The 17,765-nt window shown below is 44.4% G+C and overlaps 1 protein-coding gene across 2 annotated transcripts in view; it reads left to right on the top strand.

Moving 5' to 3' along the window:
• Positions 1-17,765, top strand: part of CROCC (ciliary rootlet coiled-coil, rootletin) — a 435,495-nt gene that overhangs the window by 110,528 nt on the left and 307,202 nt on the right. For both annotated transcript variants that reach the window (XM_085608590.1, XM_085608589.1), the window contains one exon: positions 2,859-2,963. In XM_085608590.1, coding sequence (XP_085464716.1) covers positions 2,859-2,963 — 105 coding nt within the window. The remainder of the gene's footprint in view (positions 1-2,858; positions 2,964-17,765) is intronic.

Below are 17,765 nucleotides of genomic sequence, written 5' to 3'. Positions count from 1 at the left end.
ACAATTGTCCCTCACAACATGAGTTATAGACAGTAATGAACACAGATAAACAATGATATCTGTGTTACAGAACTCCCAATGGGAATTGTAATTTTATTTACATAAAAAATAAAGAAACCATAAAAAGTGGGGACAGTATTCAACAAGAAAAGGAATTTCCGAACTCAGGCATAACAACGTGTGGCCGAAAAACAGTCAATAATTAGACCTCAAACATATAAGTAGCACCATTGCACATATTTACAGTAAATAAATAAACAATTCAGTGCCAAGCTACTGAGGGTGACGACATTGATGAGATCATCATCAGGACACAACATGTAATGCCTGAGAAAAATGCCTGCATGTCGAGGTGGGCAAAGTGTTTCCACGTGATGACTGTATAGGAAATCCAACCAAGGCTCAATCTAGATGAAGGTAGAGAATGTATACCATTCATCAAGCGAATCAAAGGCGATCAGTAAAAGTGTAAAGGTAACGGGCACTGGGGAATGGGATTGGAGCAAGATCTGACTTTGGGGAGGACACAGAGTGTTTCCGCAATGCGTGATAAATCGGGAATTGAATCATGCAGTGACGGAGATCAGCCCGTAAAGTATGCCTTATCTGGACGAAACATTGTTGACATCAGTATCTTGACACTGACTTGCTTATTTATTTACTGTAAATATGTGCAAATGTGCTACTTATATGTTTGTGTATAAATGATTATAGAGGGGGAGAGACATGTAGGTCTTTTCCACCTATGGACACACCCAGGGTTTACATCTAAATAAATGCTGTCTTCAGGTTCATCAGACAATTGAATTGCCTATCGTTGTAATGGATGCACCACAAAGGCTAAAGGAAGTGTACATACAATAGATATAAGAACAGCAGACATGCATTATTTGGTCAGGACAAAAGACATAAGGAAATCAATCCAGTTGCTTTTTTTTATCTCTGGTAGTAAGAGAACAACTGCTAAAATGTCTGGAAGCTTATACATGATTTTGCTACGTTTACAACAGGTAAATAGCTATGTACTAGGCCAAGTGTCCACTACTTAAGAATAGTGATATACAGTACCTCTTTTATGTCTTATACAACTATAGGTAGAATGACTAGTCCTTAATAATTTATTCACCTCCTACCCACTAACCTAATGAAATACTGCTTGATAATCTATGCATTTCATGTTCACCTATAACAGACACAAGCTACAAGGAAAACTGTTAGTTACCTGTAGAGTAGAGGTTTTGTAAATCAATCAATCTGTCAATCAGTACTTGTATAGCACGGCTTTCCACCCCTGAGGACATCAGGTGCTGCAAACTCGTTGGTCTGAATCGAAACGTCAGGTCTTGAGTCCCTTTCTGAAATCTGCGAGTGAGGGTGACATTCGCAGGTGAAGGGGTAGGTCATTCCAGGACCTGGCAGCGAGGTGGGGTAAGGACCAAACTTCACTTCATGGATGCGGAGAACATGTGCAAGGGCAAGGTAGGCAGAGCGCAGTTGTCTGGCGGGTTGGTGGAAGTTCAGGCGGTGGTCAATGTATGCTGGAACCTGGTCATGGGGGGGCCTTGTAGGCGTGTGTCAGCATCTTGAACTGGCATTTCTTCTGGACAGTAAGCCAGTGGAGGTTCCTGAGTTGGGGGGGGTGATGTGGGTTTATTTGTGGAGGTTGAGTGTAAGTCTGGCTTCTGCATTCTGTATGGTCTGAAGTCTCTTGAGGGGTAGACTGGTGGTTCCGGCGTAGAGTGCATTTCTGTGGTCCAACTGGCTGGTGATGAGGGCTTGCGTGACAGTTTTCCTGGTGTTAACGGAGATCTATCTGAAGATTTTCCAGAGTATGCGAAGAGTATGGAAACAGACGGAGGAGATGGCATTGACCTGCGGCATCATGGTGAGTTTGCTGTCCAGGACGATGCAGAGGTTGCAGGTGTGGTCAGTTGGAGCGTGCATAGGATATGATGTTGAGTCCATGTGTTCTGACGATGTCGGCCAGGAGTGTCATGTAGATGGTGAACCGGGTGGGAATGAGAGAAGAGCCTTGTGGGACGCCTCAGATGATGCACTTGGGCACGAAGGTAAAGGGCAGTAGGTGGATTCTTTGAGTGCGTCCTCTGAGTAGGGATGCGATAAATTTGAGAGTGTCTCCCTGGAAGCTGATGTGTTGTAGTCTTCTGATGAAGAAGTAGCTGTATTTTGTGTTGAATGCTGTTTCACCCCGGTTGAGGAGGGTTCTGATGTCGTCAGTGGCGGCGATCAGGGTGGTCTCGGTGCTGTGGTTGGCATGGAAGCCGGATTGGGAGGCATGGAGTAGCTTGTTTCTTTCTAGGTGTTCAGTGTGCTTGTGGTTGATGGCCTTCTCAAAGACTTTAGCAGGGAATAGGAGCAGTGAAATACAGCAGTAGTTTTTAAGTATGTGGGGGTCAGCAGAGGGTTTCTTAAGGAGAGGTCTGACCGCTGCGTTTTTCCATGTGTCGGGAAAGGCGGTCGCGGTCAGGTTGTATGGTTATAGGAACCCCATATCTATTTTCTGTTCACCCGGACTTGCCTAAAGGCTGCTGTTCATCTTGTGAAAGTGAGCTCACTAACTCACTCCCCTTTTGACACACCCCACCTGGCATCAGTGTTCTGACCTCTCTCCAACACCTGCCAGTGCATACTGTCTCGGCTTCATCACTCTTACACCTCGCAGCACTATGCGAACTTGATGTACGGAGACTTTTCCCACATGCCCTGAAATCTGTGCTGGGTGTGTGGATAAGGGAGACCTTAATAAGTCGACGTTCATATTCTTCTGGCTTGTGAGTTAACTACCTTCCTTCTTGAGCTGAACAACCCTGAGACACATGTCTGTTGTATTCTCACAGGAGGCAAGTCGCCTTCAGCACCAGGCTGCAGTGGAGGCAGAAGAAATTGAGGCCCTAAGATCAGAGGCTGACTTGCTGCAGCAGACACTACGAGATCTTGCACAGGTAAGTTTGACATAAAATAATTTTGTAAAAAAACGTGGATTACTGCAATTATTTTACCCGTCTCTGATCTGTTCCTCCATATAGTTCATTTTCATATTACTTGTTTTTTGTTCAGTTACAGCAAAAATATATAACAGTATACAAGTTGTATGCTGATAGAAGATGTGCTATAACGATAATTCCTTGCCGTGAAAAAATTACAACATATAACATCTGTATTTCTCCTTTCAGTATGTTCCAATTATTATTGCAACATGAGAACGCTCCGTGAATTCTATTTGTACAGCTTTAACATTTGCTTATTTCCTTTGTAACTTTTGAGTCTTTTCGAGTCCAGGCAGAGAATTGGGGCCAGATGCGTTTTCTTGCGACTCGCAATTTGAGACTTGTAAAACGGAATGTACTAATGTGTCTCAGACAGATTTAGTGCTTCCCAATGGGGTCGCAAATGACCTGTCTCATCAATATTCATGAGACAGGTCACAATTTGCGACCCATTTGGAATGGGCTACAATGACGGGGTGGTGGCCTGCTGGGCACAGCAGACCACCATGTCTATGTTTTGCTTTTTAAATAAAGCTACTTTTTTTTCAAATGCAGCCCATTTTCAAAGGAGAGAAACAGGATGTGTTTAAAATTAAAAAATGAAACGTTTTCTTTTCATTTTTTAAAGACAGGTAGTGGTACGTGGGACCCCTTCCCGTTTGCAACTGACTTACCACCAATTTGAAATTGGTGGTAACTGTGATTGTTTTGCAACTTCATTTGCAGTTGCAAAACAATCATACATCCCCCTGTGACTCGCTATTTTGAAGGGACGCCCTTGGCACGCCCCTTCCTAATAGTGACTCGCAAACCCTATTTTGCGAGTCGGTAATTGGTTATCGACTCTCAAAATATGGTCTGTATGTGCTACAACCCTTTTTAGCGGTCACAAACGTCCTGATAATCCGTTTGCAACAGCTCAAAACTGTCGTACATCTGGCCCTTGGGCCTGTAGGGAATACTGCTAATTTTTTTGTTTAAGGAAAGTGCAACCCGCCTCTGGAACAGATTCTGGTGTGGCAAAATAATCCGATTTCTTGCTTGCTTTGTGAAGAGGCACCGGTCAGCTACAGATTTGCTCCTGTACCAACTTAATTGATTAGGATTGAAAAGCTTGCGCCTGGGATTCCCTGTATGTGCATTCTTGGCAAATCTTATTACTCCTTGCCCACGAAGTTCCATCTCTATAACGGAAGCCTTAACCTGTACTGCAATGGTAGTATTCTGAACTTTCTGCTTAAGTCAGATTTTATGAACTGCCCAAGTACCTCAGAGTTAGGTTGCGGTACTTTTAAAAACAGAGAATGTGTCCTTTGTAACCATAAGTTAAAAAACTAGGTTGCACACTTTTTAAAAGAATTTTGGACAGGACACCTTCTTTAAAAATGCCAACGCACCTTTTTTTAATAAAGAACACTTTCAAAAAGATTTGTTAAACAAACTTTGTACATTTTTTTAAATATTTAGTTTATGAATATTTTAACTTAAGGTGATAAACCTACATGAATTGTAAAATAGGTCTATTGGTCTAGCAAATTAAACTATTTACTGCAACAAATAGATCATTCTACATTTTAGACAAATTAATTAGTCAACATGAGAAATAAGTCCTACAAAAAAGGTTTCTCTGCAAATTTTGCATGGTTCTGGTGCTTTTGAATCTTAGCTTGACTGTGCCCCTTCTAACCATGATCGGGTTGGATAGATCTAGCTTGCTTTTTTGCTATGTATGTGAACTGAATTATTAATGCTGATGTATTGTAAAAAAAACACAGAACACGCAGCTGTGTTCTCCGCATGACAGGTGACAGAAGCCTTTAGGAGAGTGGCCAGCACACATGTTTGACTTTTAGACTATACCGAATAGGGGCTTTGGTAAAGAATGTAGAATATAATACTGCAGAGATGCCTACCAGACAGAGTATAAGAGCATTGGCTATTGGTTTATAGTGCTGGCCTCTGACTTTTTTTTCCTTTAAACTCTTTTTATTGTTGACAAGCTAACACATTGCAAACATTTTACAAACATGAGCATTCAAGGGTGCACAGTTATTGTTAACTTTTACCATAAACCACGGGTCATAGCCGTTCTATGACGATTTCTTATTTAGCCATCTTATACTTAAACGCCCCGGATCTTGCCCCTGTTCCAGCTACGGGGGCTCACAGAGTCCTCCCCTGAAGTCGTTCCATTTCTCCCAAATCTGTGACTATTTTTTAGGACACCCTCTGGATTCATATACTGTCTTTTCTGTCAACATGCACTAATCCATGTCTCTTTCCCATGCTGCAAGTGACGCTGTCTCCTGAGTCCTCCACAGTCTTGCAATGTTCTGTTTAGCAATTATCATTCTCATCCAGGGGATACTCATCAATAGTCATAATCTATGAATAATCCCCGCCCATGTGCGGGATCCCGGAGCATATAGAAAAAACATATATATACATATATATATACATATGTGAAAACATATAAATTCAGCCTAATAATGTTCAAAACATGGCAATGCTGTAAATTACATATTTTTGCATAGTAGTGCCCCCGTAACCCGTAAGGAAAAAAGGAAGCATCAGGCAAATTATAACACAGCACTGCTTTATTGCCATAAAGCAACATGTAATTGTAGGCATTCGCCAGTAGGCTGCAGTAGAGTATCAAGAAACCAAGAAAACTGACACATTGCCTTTAAGGCATTAGAGTAGAGGGACCGTGCCTTTAAGGCCTGCCTGTGACCCCCTGCTCCCATGATGCACTACAGGTGGCAGTTGGGCCAGTTCTTTTTTCCGGCTCCTTCTGTGAGGATCCTGGAGCTTGAGCTCTTCAGTTTTTTGACTGAAATTTTGAATTACAGCTTTTTCAAGCTTTTTTCGACGTTTTCTGGCTTTTAAGGGCTAATTCTGCTGGTTTCCAGTGAATTTTCCAATTTTTTCCAATCAGAATGTCTCCTTTATTTAGGAAATGCCCTTCTTGTGGCAATAAAATGGCACTGGCGGATCCACACTCGGTGTGTATTGTGTGTTTACCATCAAAACACGATCCTGACCAGTGTCCCCACTGCCAGAAGTTCTCAAAGCGCACTCTGAGGGACAGAGAGCGCATTAAGCTGCATGCAAGACTGGAGAAGGAACGAAGCCGTCGTGAAGGCGAGCATTCCTCATCAAGACCACCTTCTTCAGCTACACAAGTACAGAAACGGCGACATACCAGCTCCCCGGGCTCCAAAAAGACCAGGAGTCCAAGAGGTTAGCCGTCGACGTCGAGGATGCCGGCGAAAAGGCAGAGAACTTCGGCGTCGAGGGATTCATCCCACCATCAAGAGTCTCCGCCGCGCAAAAGTAAGTCGGCGTCGAGAGGCGGTCCTTCGGGCTCGAAGGCTGCTAGTCCGGTGACATCTGGACTGTCTCCGTCGACGTCGAGGCTTCCGTCGACGTCGAGACACTCTCCGCCACCCTCGAGGGGGTCGACGTCGAGAGATGCGGCGACGTACATTCCGCCGCGAGTGGGCCGGTCGCCGTCGATGGTTACCCCCACTCGGCGACATAGAAGGTCGACGTCGAGAGGAAGATCGACGTCAAGATCACCACGTCGACATCGAGAGAGGTCGACGTCGAAGTCGCCCAGTCGGCATCGAGAGAGGTCGACGCCGAAGTCGCTCGGTCGACGGCAGGAGAGGTCGACGTCAAAGTCGCCCAGTCGACGTCGAGAGAGGTCGACGTCGAAGACACGGCCGACGTCGTGGTCATCTAGCCGACGTCAGGTGCCAGAGAAGAGGAGATCGACGTCGAGGTCTCTGCGATCGGCGCCGAGACCGCCGTCGAGACCAGAACGGCATACCTCACACTTGCCGATGGTGACGCAGACGTCGTCGACGTCAAGGGATTCGACGTCGAGGGCGAAAACTGGCGCGCCCGCGGAGAGGTCCACAGGAGAACAGTCATCATCTCCGGGACTGCACATCGTGCAAATATCTCCGGAAGGATCACCCGAGGCTCCAGAGCGGTTCGGACTGTCACCGCGCTGGTTACGAGATGTGGGCGCAGGCACATGTCGGAGTCCGGGATCGGACTACTCCCGCAGGTATACCCCACCGCGCAGGAGTAAATCACCTCCGAGGGATTCAAGGCCAATTTCACCACACCGGTCTCGTTCCAGGGACCGTCGCACCGCGCCGAAACGTCCAAGATCTCCGTCCAAGCGCAGATCAGGATCCAAGGCTCACCATAGTGAACGCTCCCACAAGAGGCGACGCACCAGGTCGTCCACTGGGACTTCATCCACAAGATCCTCAGTCCGGGACTACTCGTCTACTTTTTCATCCACGCCTCCATCACGAGTGTCTCCGGAGGATGACATTATAACCTTCTCGGACGTCCTGGGTAGAGGGGCGCAGAAGTTGAACATCGCACTGCACGTCCCTCAGGCACCCACTTCTGTGATCTTTGACACTTTACACCATCGGTCAGCTCCCAGACCTCTGCTCCCGTTGGTGCCAGGATTGTTAGAACCAGCTATGGACACGTTCCTTACACCGGCTACAGCGGGCTCGGTTCCTTCGAGAATAGCAAAGAAGTACAAGGCTCCGACCGAGGACCCTTTATTCTTGAGGGCGGACCCGCCAGCGGATTCGGTGATCGTGGCGGCGGCCATGAAGTCTCACTCAGCCTCAGTATCTGCTTCTGTCCCCCCTGAGAAGGACAGCAAACTGATGGACTCCTACGGCAGGAGAATGTGCAACACCTCTGCCTCACACATGAAGGTCGCTAGCGCTTCAGCCCTGCTGGGGAGGTATGATCGCTCCCTATGGGATTCCCTGGCCAGGTTCGTGGAGAAATTGCCTAGGGAGGACAGGCAGGACTTCACGGAGATCCTCCAAGAAGGCGGACTGGTGGCCAACCAAGTAATAAGCGCAGCGGCGGATGCATCAGACCTAGCCGCGCATGGCTACTCCCATGGCATCTGCTCCCGCCGTTCGGCCTGGCTCAGATTAACGGGCCTCAAACCAGATGCGCAGAAAAGAATTCTTAACCTGCCGTTTAATGGGTCATCGCTATTTGGAGCTCATGCGGACGACCAAATGAGCAAGATGAAAACGGAATTGGACACCGTAAAGGCTGTGGGACTGGAAAAGCGCAAAGAGTTCCGCAAGCGCTTTCGCCAGGGCGACAAACGTGCTTTTCACCAGCGCGTTCAAACGCCCCAATGGTCCTCTCAAAACCAACAGAGGTCCCAGTTTCAGCAAAGGGGCTGGGGCAGAGGAAGAGGAAATGCTAAACAGCAGCAGTCCTCTAACAAGCAACCTCCCAAACAGTGAAAACTTACTTCCTCCGCGCTCGTTCGCCACTCCGGTAGGAGGAAGTATCACCGTTCACCTGGCAGAGTGGAATGCAATTACAAACAACAGATGGGTGCTGAGTATTGTAGAGCGTGGCTACTTGCTGAGGTTCAAATCTCCCCCTCCGCAGGTACCCCCACGGAAACAGCCACTCCCTCCCAGCCAAAACAAGCTTTTAAAGGACGAAGTTGCCACTCTCCTCTCCAAAAACGCCATAGAGGAAGTTCCAAACAGGCAGAGAAATCAGGGAGTGTATTCCCGGTACTTTCTTGTTCAGAAAAGAGGAGCGATCGGGGACTACAGACCCATCCTCGATCTCCGTTTACTCAACAGATTTCTCAGAAGAGAAAAATTCAGGATGCTAGCACTGCACCAGATCTTCCCACATCTACACCAGGGGGACTGGATGTGTGCCATCGACTTACAGGATCCATACTTCCACATTCCTGTCTCAGCGAAACATCGGAAGTTTCTCAGATTTCACATCTTTCGCCAACATTATCAATACAAGGTCCTGCCATTCGGCCTCAAGTCCGCGCCACGAACGTTCTCAAAGTGCATGGCGGTGGTGGCTGCATTTCTCCGCAAACGGAAGATATTCGTCTACCCCTATCTAGACGACTGGCTCTTAAAAAGTTCCACTCCGGCTCGACTCCAGAGTCATCTCTCGTTCTGCCTAAACCTTCTACACTCGTTGGGCCTTCAGGTCAACTACAGGAAGTCGATCCTCAATCCAACTCAGCGGATCCACTACCTGGGCGCCTCTCTAGACTCCTTAAGCGCAAGCGTGTGTCCTTCGGAGGAGAGGTTATCCTCCATGCTGCAAAAAAGCCGCACGCTTCTAAGCACGGAATATCCCACAGCCAGACTAGTGTCATCTCTCCTGGGATCTATGGCCTCGTGCATCTACATCGTGCCCAACGCACATCTGCACATGCGTCCTCTGCAACAAGACCTAGAGGATCAGGATTGTATGACATAATTTCGAAAGACAAAAATTCGACCTACAAAAATATCGCAACAAAAATATCGTGGTCAAGAATATCGACATCCTATCTACAACATGGTAAGTACAAAAATATCGATAATTTAATATCGATGTCAAAAATATCGTAATTCAAAAATATCGGTTTTTTTTAGTTTAAAAATATATGTAAAATAAACCAAATAATACTTATAAATCAAAGAAACATAATTAAATATATTGTATAATATGTAAAATTTATAATAAATATATATAATTAAATGAAACTTTAATTAAACATATATATAATATATAATATATACACTTACTTAATAATTACTTTTAATAATAATTTCTATAACATATAAATTATTAAATATTTATTTAAATTACCAATACATCTATACACATAAAACAATAACATTAATAAATATTAAATAATTACATATAGCAAATAATAATCAATAATTTTAATTTGAATAATTTTTATTATTAATTATATATTACAATAGCTAAAATATTACAAAACATATTTAATATCAGACACAATAAAACTACTAGTCCAACTTCAACAAAAACAACAGTAAGGAAAATGTTGGATAGCGTAGGGGTAAAAATATCTATTCCAACTCCCGAGAGTGCAACAGTAGGGAAAACATTGGATAGCGTAGGAGTAAAAATTACTATTCCAACTCCAAAGAGTGCAACAGTAGGGAAAGTGTTGGATAGCGTAGGGGTAAAAATTACTATTCCAACTCCAGAGAGTGCAATAGTAGGGAAAATGTTGGATAGCGTAATGGTAAAAATTACTATTCCCACTCCAGAGAGTGCAATAGTAGGGAAAGTGTTGGATAGCGTAAGGGTAAAAATTACTATTCCCACTCCAGACAGTGCAACAGTAGGGAAAACATTGGATAGCGTAGGGGTACAAATAACTATTCCAACTCCAAAGAGTGCAACAGTAGGGAAAACGTTGGATAGCATAGGGGTAAAAATTACTATTCCAACTCCAGAGAGTGCAATAGTAGGGAAAGTGTTGGATAGCGTAAGCGTAAAATTTACTATTCCCACTCCAGAGAGTGCAATAGTAGGGAAAGTGTTGGATAGCGTAAGGGTAACATTTACTATTCCCACTCCAGAGAGTGCAACAGTATAGAAAACGTTGGATAGCGTAGGGGTAAAAATAACTATTCCAACTCCAAAGAGTGCAACAGTAGGGAAAACATTGGATAGCGTAGGGGTAAAAATTACTATTCCAACTCCAGAGAGTGCAATAGTAGGGAAAGTGTTGGATAGCGTAAGGGTCAAATTTACTATTCCCACTCCAGAGAATGCAATAGTAGGGAAAGTGTTGGATAGCGTAAGGGTAAAAATTACTATTCCAACTCCAGAGAGTGCAACAGTAGGGAAAACGTTGGATAGCGTAGGGGTAAAAATTACTATTCCCACTCCAGAGAGTGCAATAGTAGGGAAAGTGTTGGATAGCGTAAGGGTAAAAATTACTATTCCCACTCCAGACAGTGCAACAGTAGAGAAAAGGTTGGATAGCGTAGGGGTAAGAATTACTATTCCAACTCCAAAGAGTGCAACAGTAGGGAAAGCGCTGGATAGCGTAGGGGTAAAAATTACTATTCCAACTCCAGAGAGTGCAACAGTAGGGAAAGCGCTGGATAGCGTAGGGGTAAAAATTACTATTCCCACTCCAGATAGTAAAACAGTTGGGAAAGCACTAGATAGCATAGTGATTCTATTAACATTATAACCAATTTAATAATTTCTTATAAAAAAATTGCATGTTAACAATGTTTTAAAAAAAAAAATATTATTAAATACCAATTATGTAAAATAAATATTTAAATAAATAAATTTTAATTACATCCCACACTATTCCCCCTTTAACACACAACACACTACACATAAAAATTCACATAATTAATTTAATTATGAATTAATCACTTAATAAAATTAAATCACCAATTAATTACTAATTAACAATTAATTAATTAACTATAACAATAAAGAAATATTATTAATAAACTAATTATAATTTATATAATTAACAAAATAATAAAGTAATTTTACAATTAATAATTAATTAAAAATTAATTAATCTATTAATCACATTAATTACCAATTATTAATTGATTACAAATTAATTAATCATAAATACCAATGAAACAATACATATTAATTCATTAATTATAATTACATTACTTCCCACCCTATTCCCCTATAAACCCACAACCCACTACACATTAAAATTCACATAATTAATTTAATTATCAATTAATCACTTAATAAAATTAAATCACCAATTAATTACTAATTAACAATTAATTAATTAACAATAAATAAATATTAATAATAAACTAATTATAATGTATATAATTAACCAATTAATAAAATAATTGTACAATTAATAATTAATTAACAATTAATTAATCAATTAATTACCAATTATTAATTAATTACCAATTAATTAATCATAAATACCAATTAAACAATACATATTAATTCATTAATTATAATTAAATTACTTCCCACCCTATTCCCCTATAAACCCACAACCCGCTCTGATACTAAAACGCTAAATTAAATGTAAAATAATTATAAATCTCTAAACATTTATTTTTAAATGTATTAAAATACATTACAATAATCTTTAACATACAAATAAAATACATATTAAATGACATTACACTAAATAAATATCGATATTATTGACATCGAAATTTTTACTTACGATATTACTTACATCGATATTAATTACTTCGATATTATTTACTTCGATATTACTTACCTTGGGATCGATATTCTGTCCATCGATATTCTTGACTTCGATATTCTGTACCTACGATATTAAAAACACGATATTATTGTAGGTCGAAATTTAAAACTCGATATTTTGGCTAACCACCGAGGATCAGTGGTCGCAGAGGTCCGGCCGCTGGGAGGATCACATTACCCTTCATCAAGCCGCCAAAGATTCTATCCGGTGGTGGATGAAGCGCTCCCATCTGCTTCACGGCGTCCCTTTCCATCAGGCGCCTCCGACACAGACAGTGGTCACAGACGCCTCCATGCAGGGCTGGGGGGCTCATATGGGCCGGCTTCAAGTACAAGGTCTCTGGTCCGCTACCGAACAGAGCTATCACATAAACTTCTTGGAGCTACGAGCAGTCCATCTCGCTCTCAAGTCCCTGTACCCATCCCTGCAGACCGACTATGTTCAGGTTCAGACGGACAACACCACAACTATGTTCTATCTGAACAAGCAAGGAGGGACCAGATCACGGGTCCTGTCTCTGGAGGCCCAGTCAATCTGGAAATGGCTTCTGGCGAGAAACCTGACGATCGTCGCTGTTCACCTGCCAGGGACCCTGAACGTGCAGGCGGACGGCCTCAGCAGAGACTTCGTCGAAGCGCACGACTGGGTGCTCAACGAAGACGTCGCTCAAGACATCTTCCGCTTGTGGGGCATACCGGACATCGATCTGTTCGCAGACGCGGACAACAAAAAATGCCCCATCTTCGCCTCCAGGTTCCTTCAACGGGGGTCGCAGGGGAACGCGCTTTTGATCAGCTGGTCGAGGACATTGCTTTACGCTTTTCCTCCTCTCCCTCTCATCCCGGCTGTGATTCACAAGTTCTACAGGGCCAGAACTCTGATGATCCTAATAGCACCGGAGTGGCCCCGGCAGTGGTGGTACCCAGATCTACTCCAGCTGTCGGAGGTACCACAGAGGAGGTTGCCATGCCTGCCGAACTTGCTGATCAAGGACAAGGGGAGAGTGTTCCACCCCAATCTCCCCTCCCTCCGCTTGACGGCATGGCTCCTGAATTCATCCAGTACGGACATCTAGATCTTCCACCGGACTGTATGAGCATTCTTCGGGAGGCAAAGAGGCCCTCCACGAGGAAGTCGTATGGTTTTAAATGGAAAAGATTCTGCATCTGGTGTAGAGATAACACCCTTGATCCGATCCGGGGTCAAGAACAGGTTATTCTCCCCTACTTACTGTACTTGGCGAAGTCTGGGTTAAAGTACTCTTCCATCAGAGTACACTTAGCTGCTATTACAGCCTATAGGAAGTCTCCTACCCAGACCTCATTCTTTCAGATGCCAGTGGTAAAGGATTTCTTAGAAGGGCTTAAGAAAGTTTATCCACCTGTGAGGTCTCCTTCCCCTTCCTGGGAACTGAACATCGTTCTCTCTAAACTGATGGGAGCCCCTTTTGAACCGATTCATAAGGCCTCCTTGCAACATCTGACCTGGAAGGCTGCCTTCTTAGTAGCCATCACTTCGGCCCGTAGGGTTAGTGAAATTCAGGCCCTCTGCTGCAAGGAACCTTACACTGTGTTTCATGCTAATAGGATGGTGCTCCGTACCCATCCGAGCTTCCTACCCAAGGTGGTCTCGGACTTCCACATTAACCAGGTGATCACGTTGCCCACCTTCTTTCCTCAACCGACTACTCCCCCGGAGAGAGCCCTACACTCTCTTGACCTCCGGAGGGTTTTGAAATTCTATCTGGCTAAGACCCTTACTCTTAGAAAGTCAGACAGGCTCTTTGTGAACTATGGGCCCACGAATACCGGGCTGGCTGCATCCAAGACATCTATTTCAAGATGGATTGTCTCTTGTATAGCTTTGGCTTACCAACTATCCCACAAAGTTCTGCAGGGTAAACCTAGAGCACACTCTACTCGAGGGAAGGCTTCTACGGTAGCACTCCTTCGCAACGTTCCCATGTCTGAGATCTGTAAAGCGGCTACATGGCGCTCAGTCCATACTTTTACGCGCCATTACTGCCTAGATTCAGACGCGCAGGCCGACGCCCAGGTGGGGCAGGCTTCTCTGAGGAACCTGTTTGCATAACTGTAAATGCAAAATGTGTTTTGCTGTTTGTTTTTTAACTGTTTTTTGCTCGTCCGCGAGACTTTGGGTATGGGCTTGCTACTCTTATCATAGATTATGACTATTGATGAGTATCCCCTGGATGAGAAGGATTAGTTACTTACCTGTAATCCTAGTTCTCATCCAGGGGTATACTCATCAAAGTCATAAGCGACCCACCCACCTCCCCGGACGAGCAATGTTTTCTCTTTAAATAAGTGATGTATGGAAGGCAGATCTACTCAGGTGCGGAGGCACCGCCAAAAAGAACTGGCCCAACTGCCACCTGTAGTGCATCATGGGAGCAGGGGTCACAGGCAGGCCTTAAAGGCACGGTCCCCCTACTCTAATGCCTTAAAGGCAGGGTGTCAGTTTTCTTGGTTTCTTGATACTCTACTGCAGCCTACTGGCGAATGCCTACAATTACATGTTGCTTTATGGCAATAAAGCAGTGCTGTGTTATAATTTGCCTGATGCTTCCTTTTTTCCTTACGGGTTACGGGGGCACTACTATGCAAAAATATGTAATTTACAGCATTGCCATGTTTTGAACATTATTAGGCTGCATTTATATGTTTTCACATATGTATATATATATGTATATATATGTTTTTGCTATATGCTCCGGGATCCCGCACATGGGCGGGGATTATTCATAGATTATGACTTTGATGAGTATACCCCTGGATGAGAACTAGGATTACAGGTAAGTAACTAATCCTTCCCTGTGTCACTCATACTCTCTCTTTACTGTTTAAATGAGTAGGACCCCATATATGTAGGAGGCACATCTTTATACTTCAGTCAATTTTTATTACCCATCACTTCCTCCATATACTGTGTCAACTCAGACCAATATTTTTGAATACATGTACATTCCCATAGTTCATGCACGAAAGTACCCTCTTGCCCGCATCTCCTCATGCATCCGGCCTCGGTTCTATAGCCCATCTTTACCAACACCGGGCCGGCGAGATACGATCTATGGAGTATTTTTATCTGTGCTCTTTCTGGGGGAAGCGAGTGCCTCAAGCCATTCCTCATCCTCCAAACCCGCTACGTCGTGTTTCCATCTGGCTCGGAGCCGGAGGAGGGGGTCAGACATGTTGTTGATTAGTTTCTTATAAGTCATCGAAATGAATTTCCCCGGCATGTTCTCGTCTAATACCCTGTCCTCCAATGGGGAGGACTCTGGTGGCGTTTCCCCTTTTGTTATCGCCGCTTGCAGTGTATGTTTGATCTCTATGTATCTGAAGTGTTCAGTATTTGTGAGGTAGTACTTCGTAAATAGTTGGGCGAAAGTGACTACTTCTCTCGCCCTCCACAGATCCCTGACCCTGGAAATGCAGATCGAGTCCCAGCGGTTGAAGCCCTTGGTGTGTCTTAAATTGCCTAGTATCTCTGCATCCCAGAGTGGGGTGGCCTGCGTGACTTTACCCTCCCAGCCCAGGCTCTTTGTGGCTGTCCGCCATACTTCGACCACATGCATTGTAGGGCCTGTCAGTTTCAGTTTGGTGGGGTTGATGTAGAGTACCCTTGTGAAGTCATACCCCCCCAGGAGCAGCCACCTATCCATTTGGTATCCAGGGTCCCCCTGGGCCCTATACATGCATTGATTAATCGCAGCAAGTTGCGCAGCCCAGTAAAATCTTTTGATATCCGGGTGGCCGATTCAACCATCACACCACCCTGTGTGAGCTTCTGGATGGATATTGTGGGCGGTTTCCCTTCCCACAAAAGTTCTCTTTGGGCGCTTTCTATACAATTAAAGTATTCTTCCCCTACTGGGCTGCTAGGAGAGTTTTGCAGGACATATAAAAGGCACGGGAGGGACATCATTTTAAATAGAGTTGCATGCCCCAACAGGGACAGCTGAGTGATTTCCAGTGCCTGACATCGCTTCTAAGTCTTTGCAGCGGGAGCAAGAGGTTCTGTCTTTAGAAACATGGATCCCCAGATATTTAAATCCCTCTACTGCTTCATTAATGATGATACCCCTGGGCAGGGAGGGGAACTTACAACTGAGAACATAGATAAGTGATTTGGACCAGTTTAAACTGTAACCAGGGTATTTCCCCAAAAAATATGCAGTGTGCTATTCAGTGAGGTACCGGGTGACGCCATATTTAACAAATTGTCGTCAGCATATAATGAAATACGGTCCTCCCAGCCCTCGGCCCACTTAAGTCCTTTTATGATAGGGTCTTTCCGTACCCACATCGCCAATGGCTCTAACATCAGGGCAAAGAGCAGCGGGGAAAGAGGGCATCCCTGTCTGGTGCCCCTCCCGAGAGTAAACACAGGGGACTTCCGGTTGTTGACTACTATTTGGGCCAGTGGGTCGTTGTACAGGAGCTGGACCCAGCTCAAGAAGCCGGTGCCAAATCCGAATTTCTTTAGAACTGACAACATATAGGACCATTCAATCGTGTTGAACTCCATGGCAGCATCAAGGGATACCACCACGCGGCTTCCCGTCTTCTGTCCGCTTGTTCCATCACTCCATGTGCCGCCGCAAGTTAAGAGAGGTATTCCTAGTTGGCATGAAGCCAGACTGGTCTGGGTGCACCAGCTTGGTTATGATTTGTAGTAAGCGGGTTGCCAGTATTTTTGCTAGGATCTTGGCTTCTGCATTAAGCAGTGATATTGGTCTGTACGAGGAACATTTATTCTTGGGTTTCCCACTTTTGTGGATGACCACTATGGTGGCCAATCTCTGGTCTATTAGGAGTGATCCTGTCTCTCGACTCTCTTGAAACATTGTTGTCAGATAGGGCACTACCTTGCTCGGGGCGAGTTCGTACAATTCAATAGGCAAGCCATTGGGACCCATCGCCTTGCCCACCTGCAGATCTTGTATTGCTCTTTCTACCTCCGTGGTTACTAGGTCACTCTCCAAGTCCGCCGGTCTTCTTCCGAGATCGCGGGTATGGATATGTCTCTCAATAGAGAGTCTGCTTTCGCTTCCGCTTCCGTGTAAGACGTATGGGATTTGTAAATCCTGCTATAATAGTCCCCAAATTCATTCGCAATCTCTTGTGGCTCAGTGAGTCGCTTGCTGGATTAATCTATTAGTTCCACCACTAACCTATTGGCTTGCTCTCTGCGGTCCAGCCAGGCCAGCAATTTCCCGGCTTTGTCCCTAACTTTGTAAATTCTAGAGCTTTGCCCTGTGTTGTGCTTTAGCAGTGTCTGCGGTTAGGGCCGCATACTCTTTTGTCTTTATTTTTAAGGTATGACTAACCTCCTCTGTGATTGTGTCTCATAGCTTCCCTTCTAATTGCAGTATGTCTGTTTCTAGTCTTACTAGTGCTGCATGTTTTTCTTTCCTGGTTCCCGCGATCAGGGAAATGGCATAGCGTCTGATCACGACCTTAAAGGCCTCCCACAATATCTGTGCGGAGTTAGCCAAGTCCTCATTTTCGCAAAAATAAAGCTCAGCTTCTCTTACGATTTTTCACTTATCTGGGGGATCTTAAGGTGCCATGGATTTATTGGGGCTGTCCTCCCAGTCCGTGGCTTCCCAACCTCTATCCAGGTCCAAATGGGCGAATGGTCTGATA

Source organism: Triturus cristatus, chromosome 1_2 (genome assembly GCF_964204655.1).
Source record: "Triturus cristatus chromosome 1_2, aTriCri1.1, whole genome shotgun sequence".
Classification (NCBI taxonomy): Eukaryota; Metazoa; Chordata; class Amphibia; order Caudata; family Salamandridae; genus Triturus; species Triturus cristatus.
Note: the sequence above shows the minus strand (reverse complement) of the source record. Positions and strands in the feature narration are given on the sequence as shown.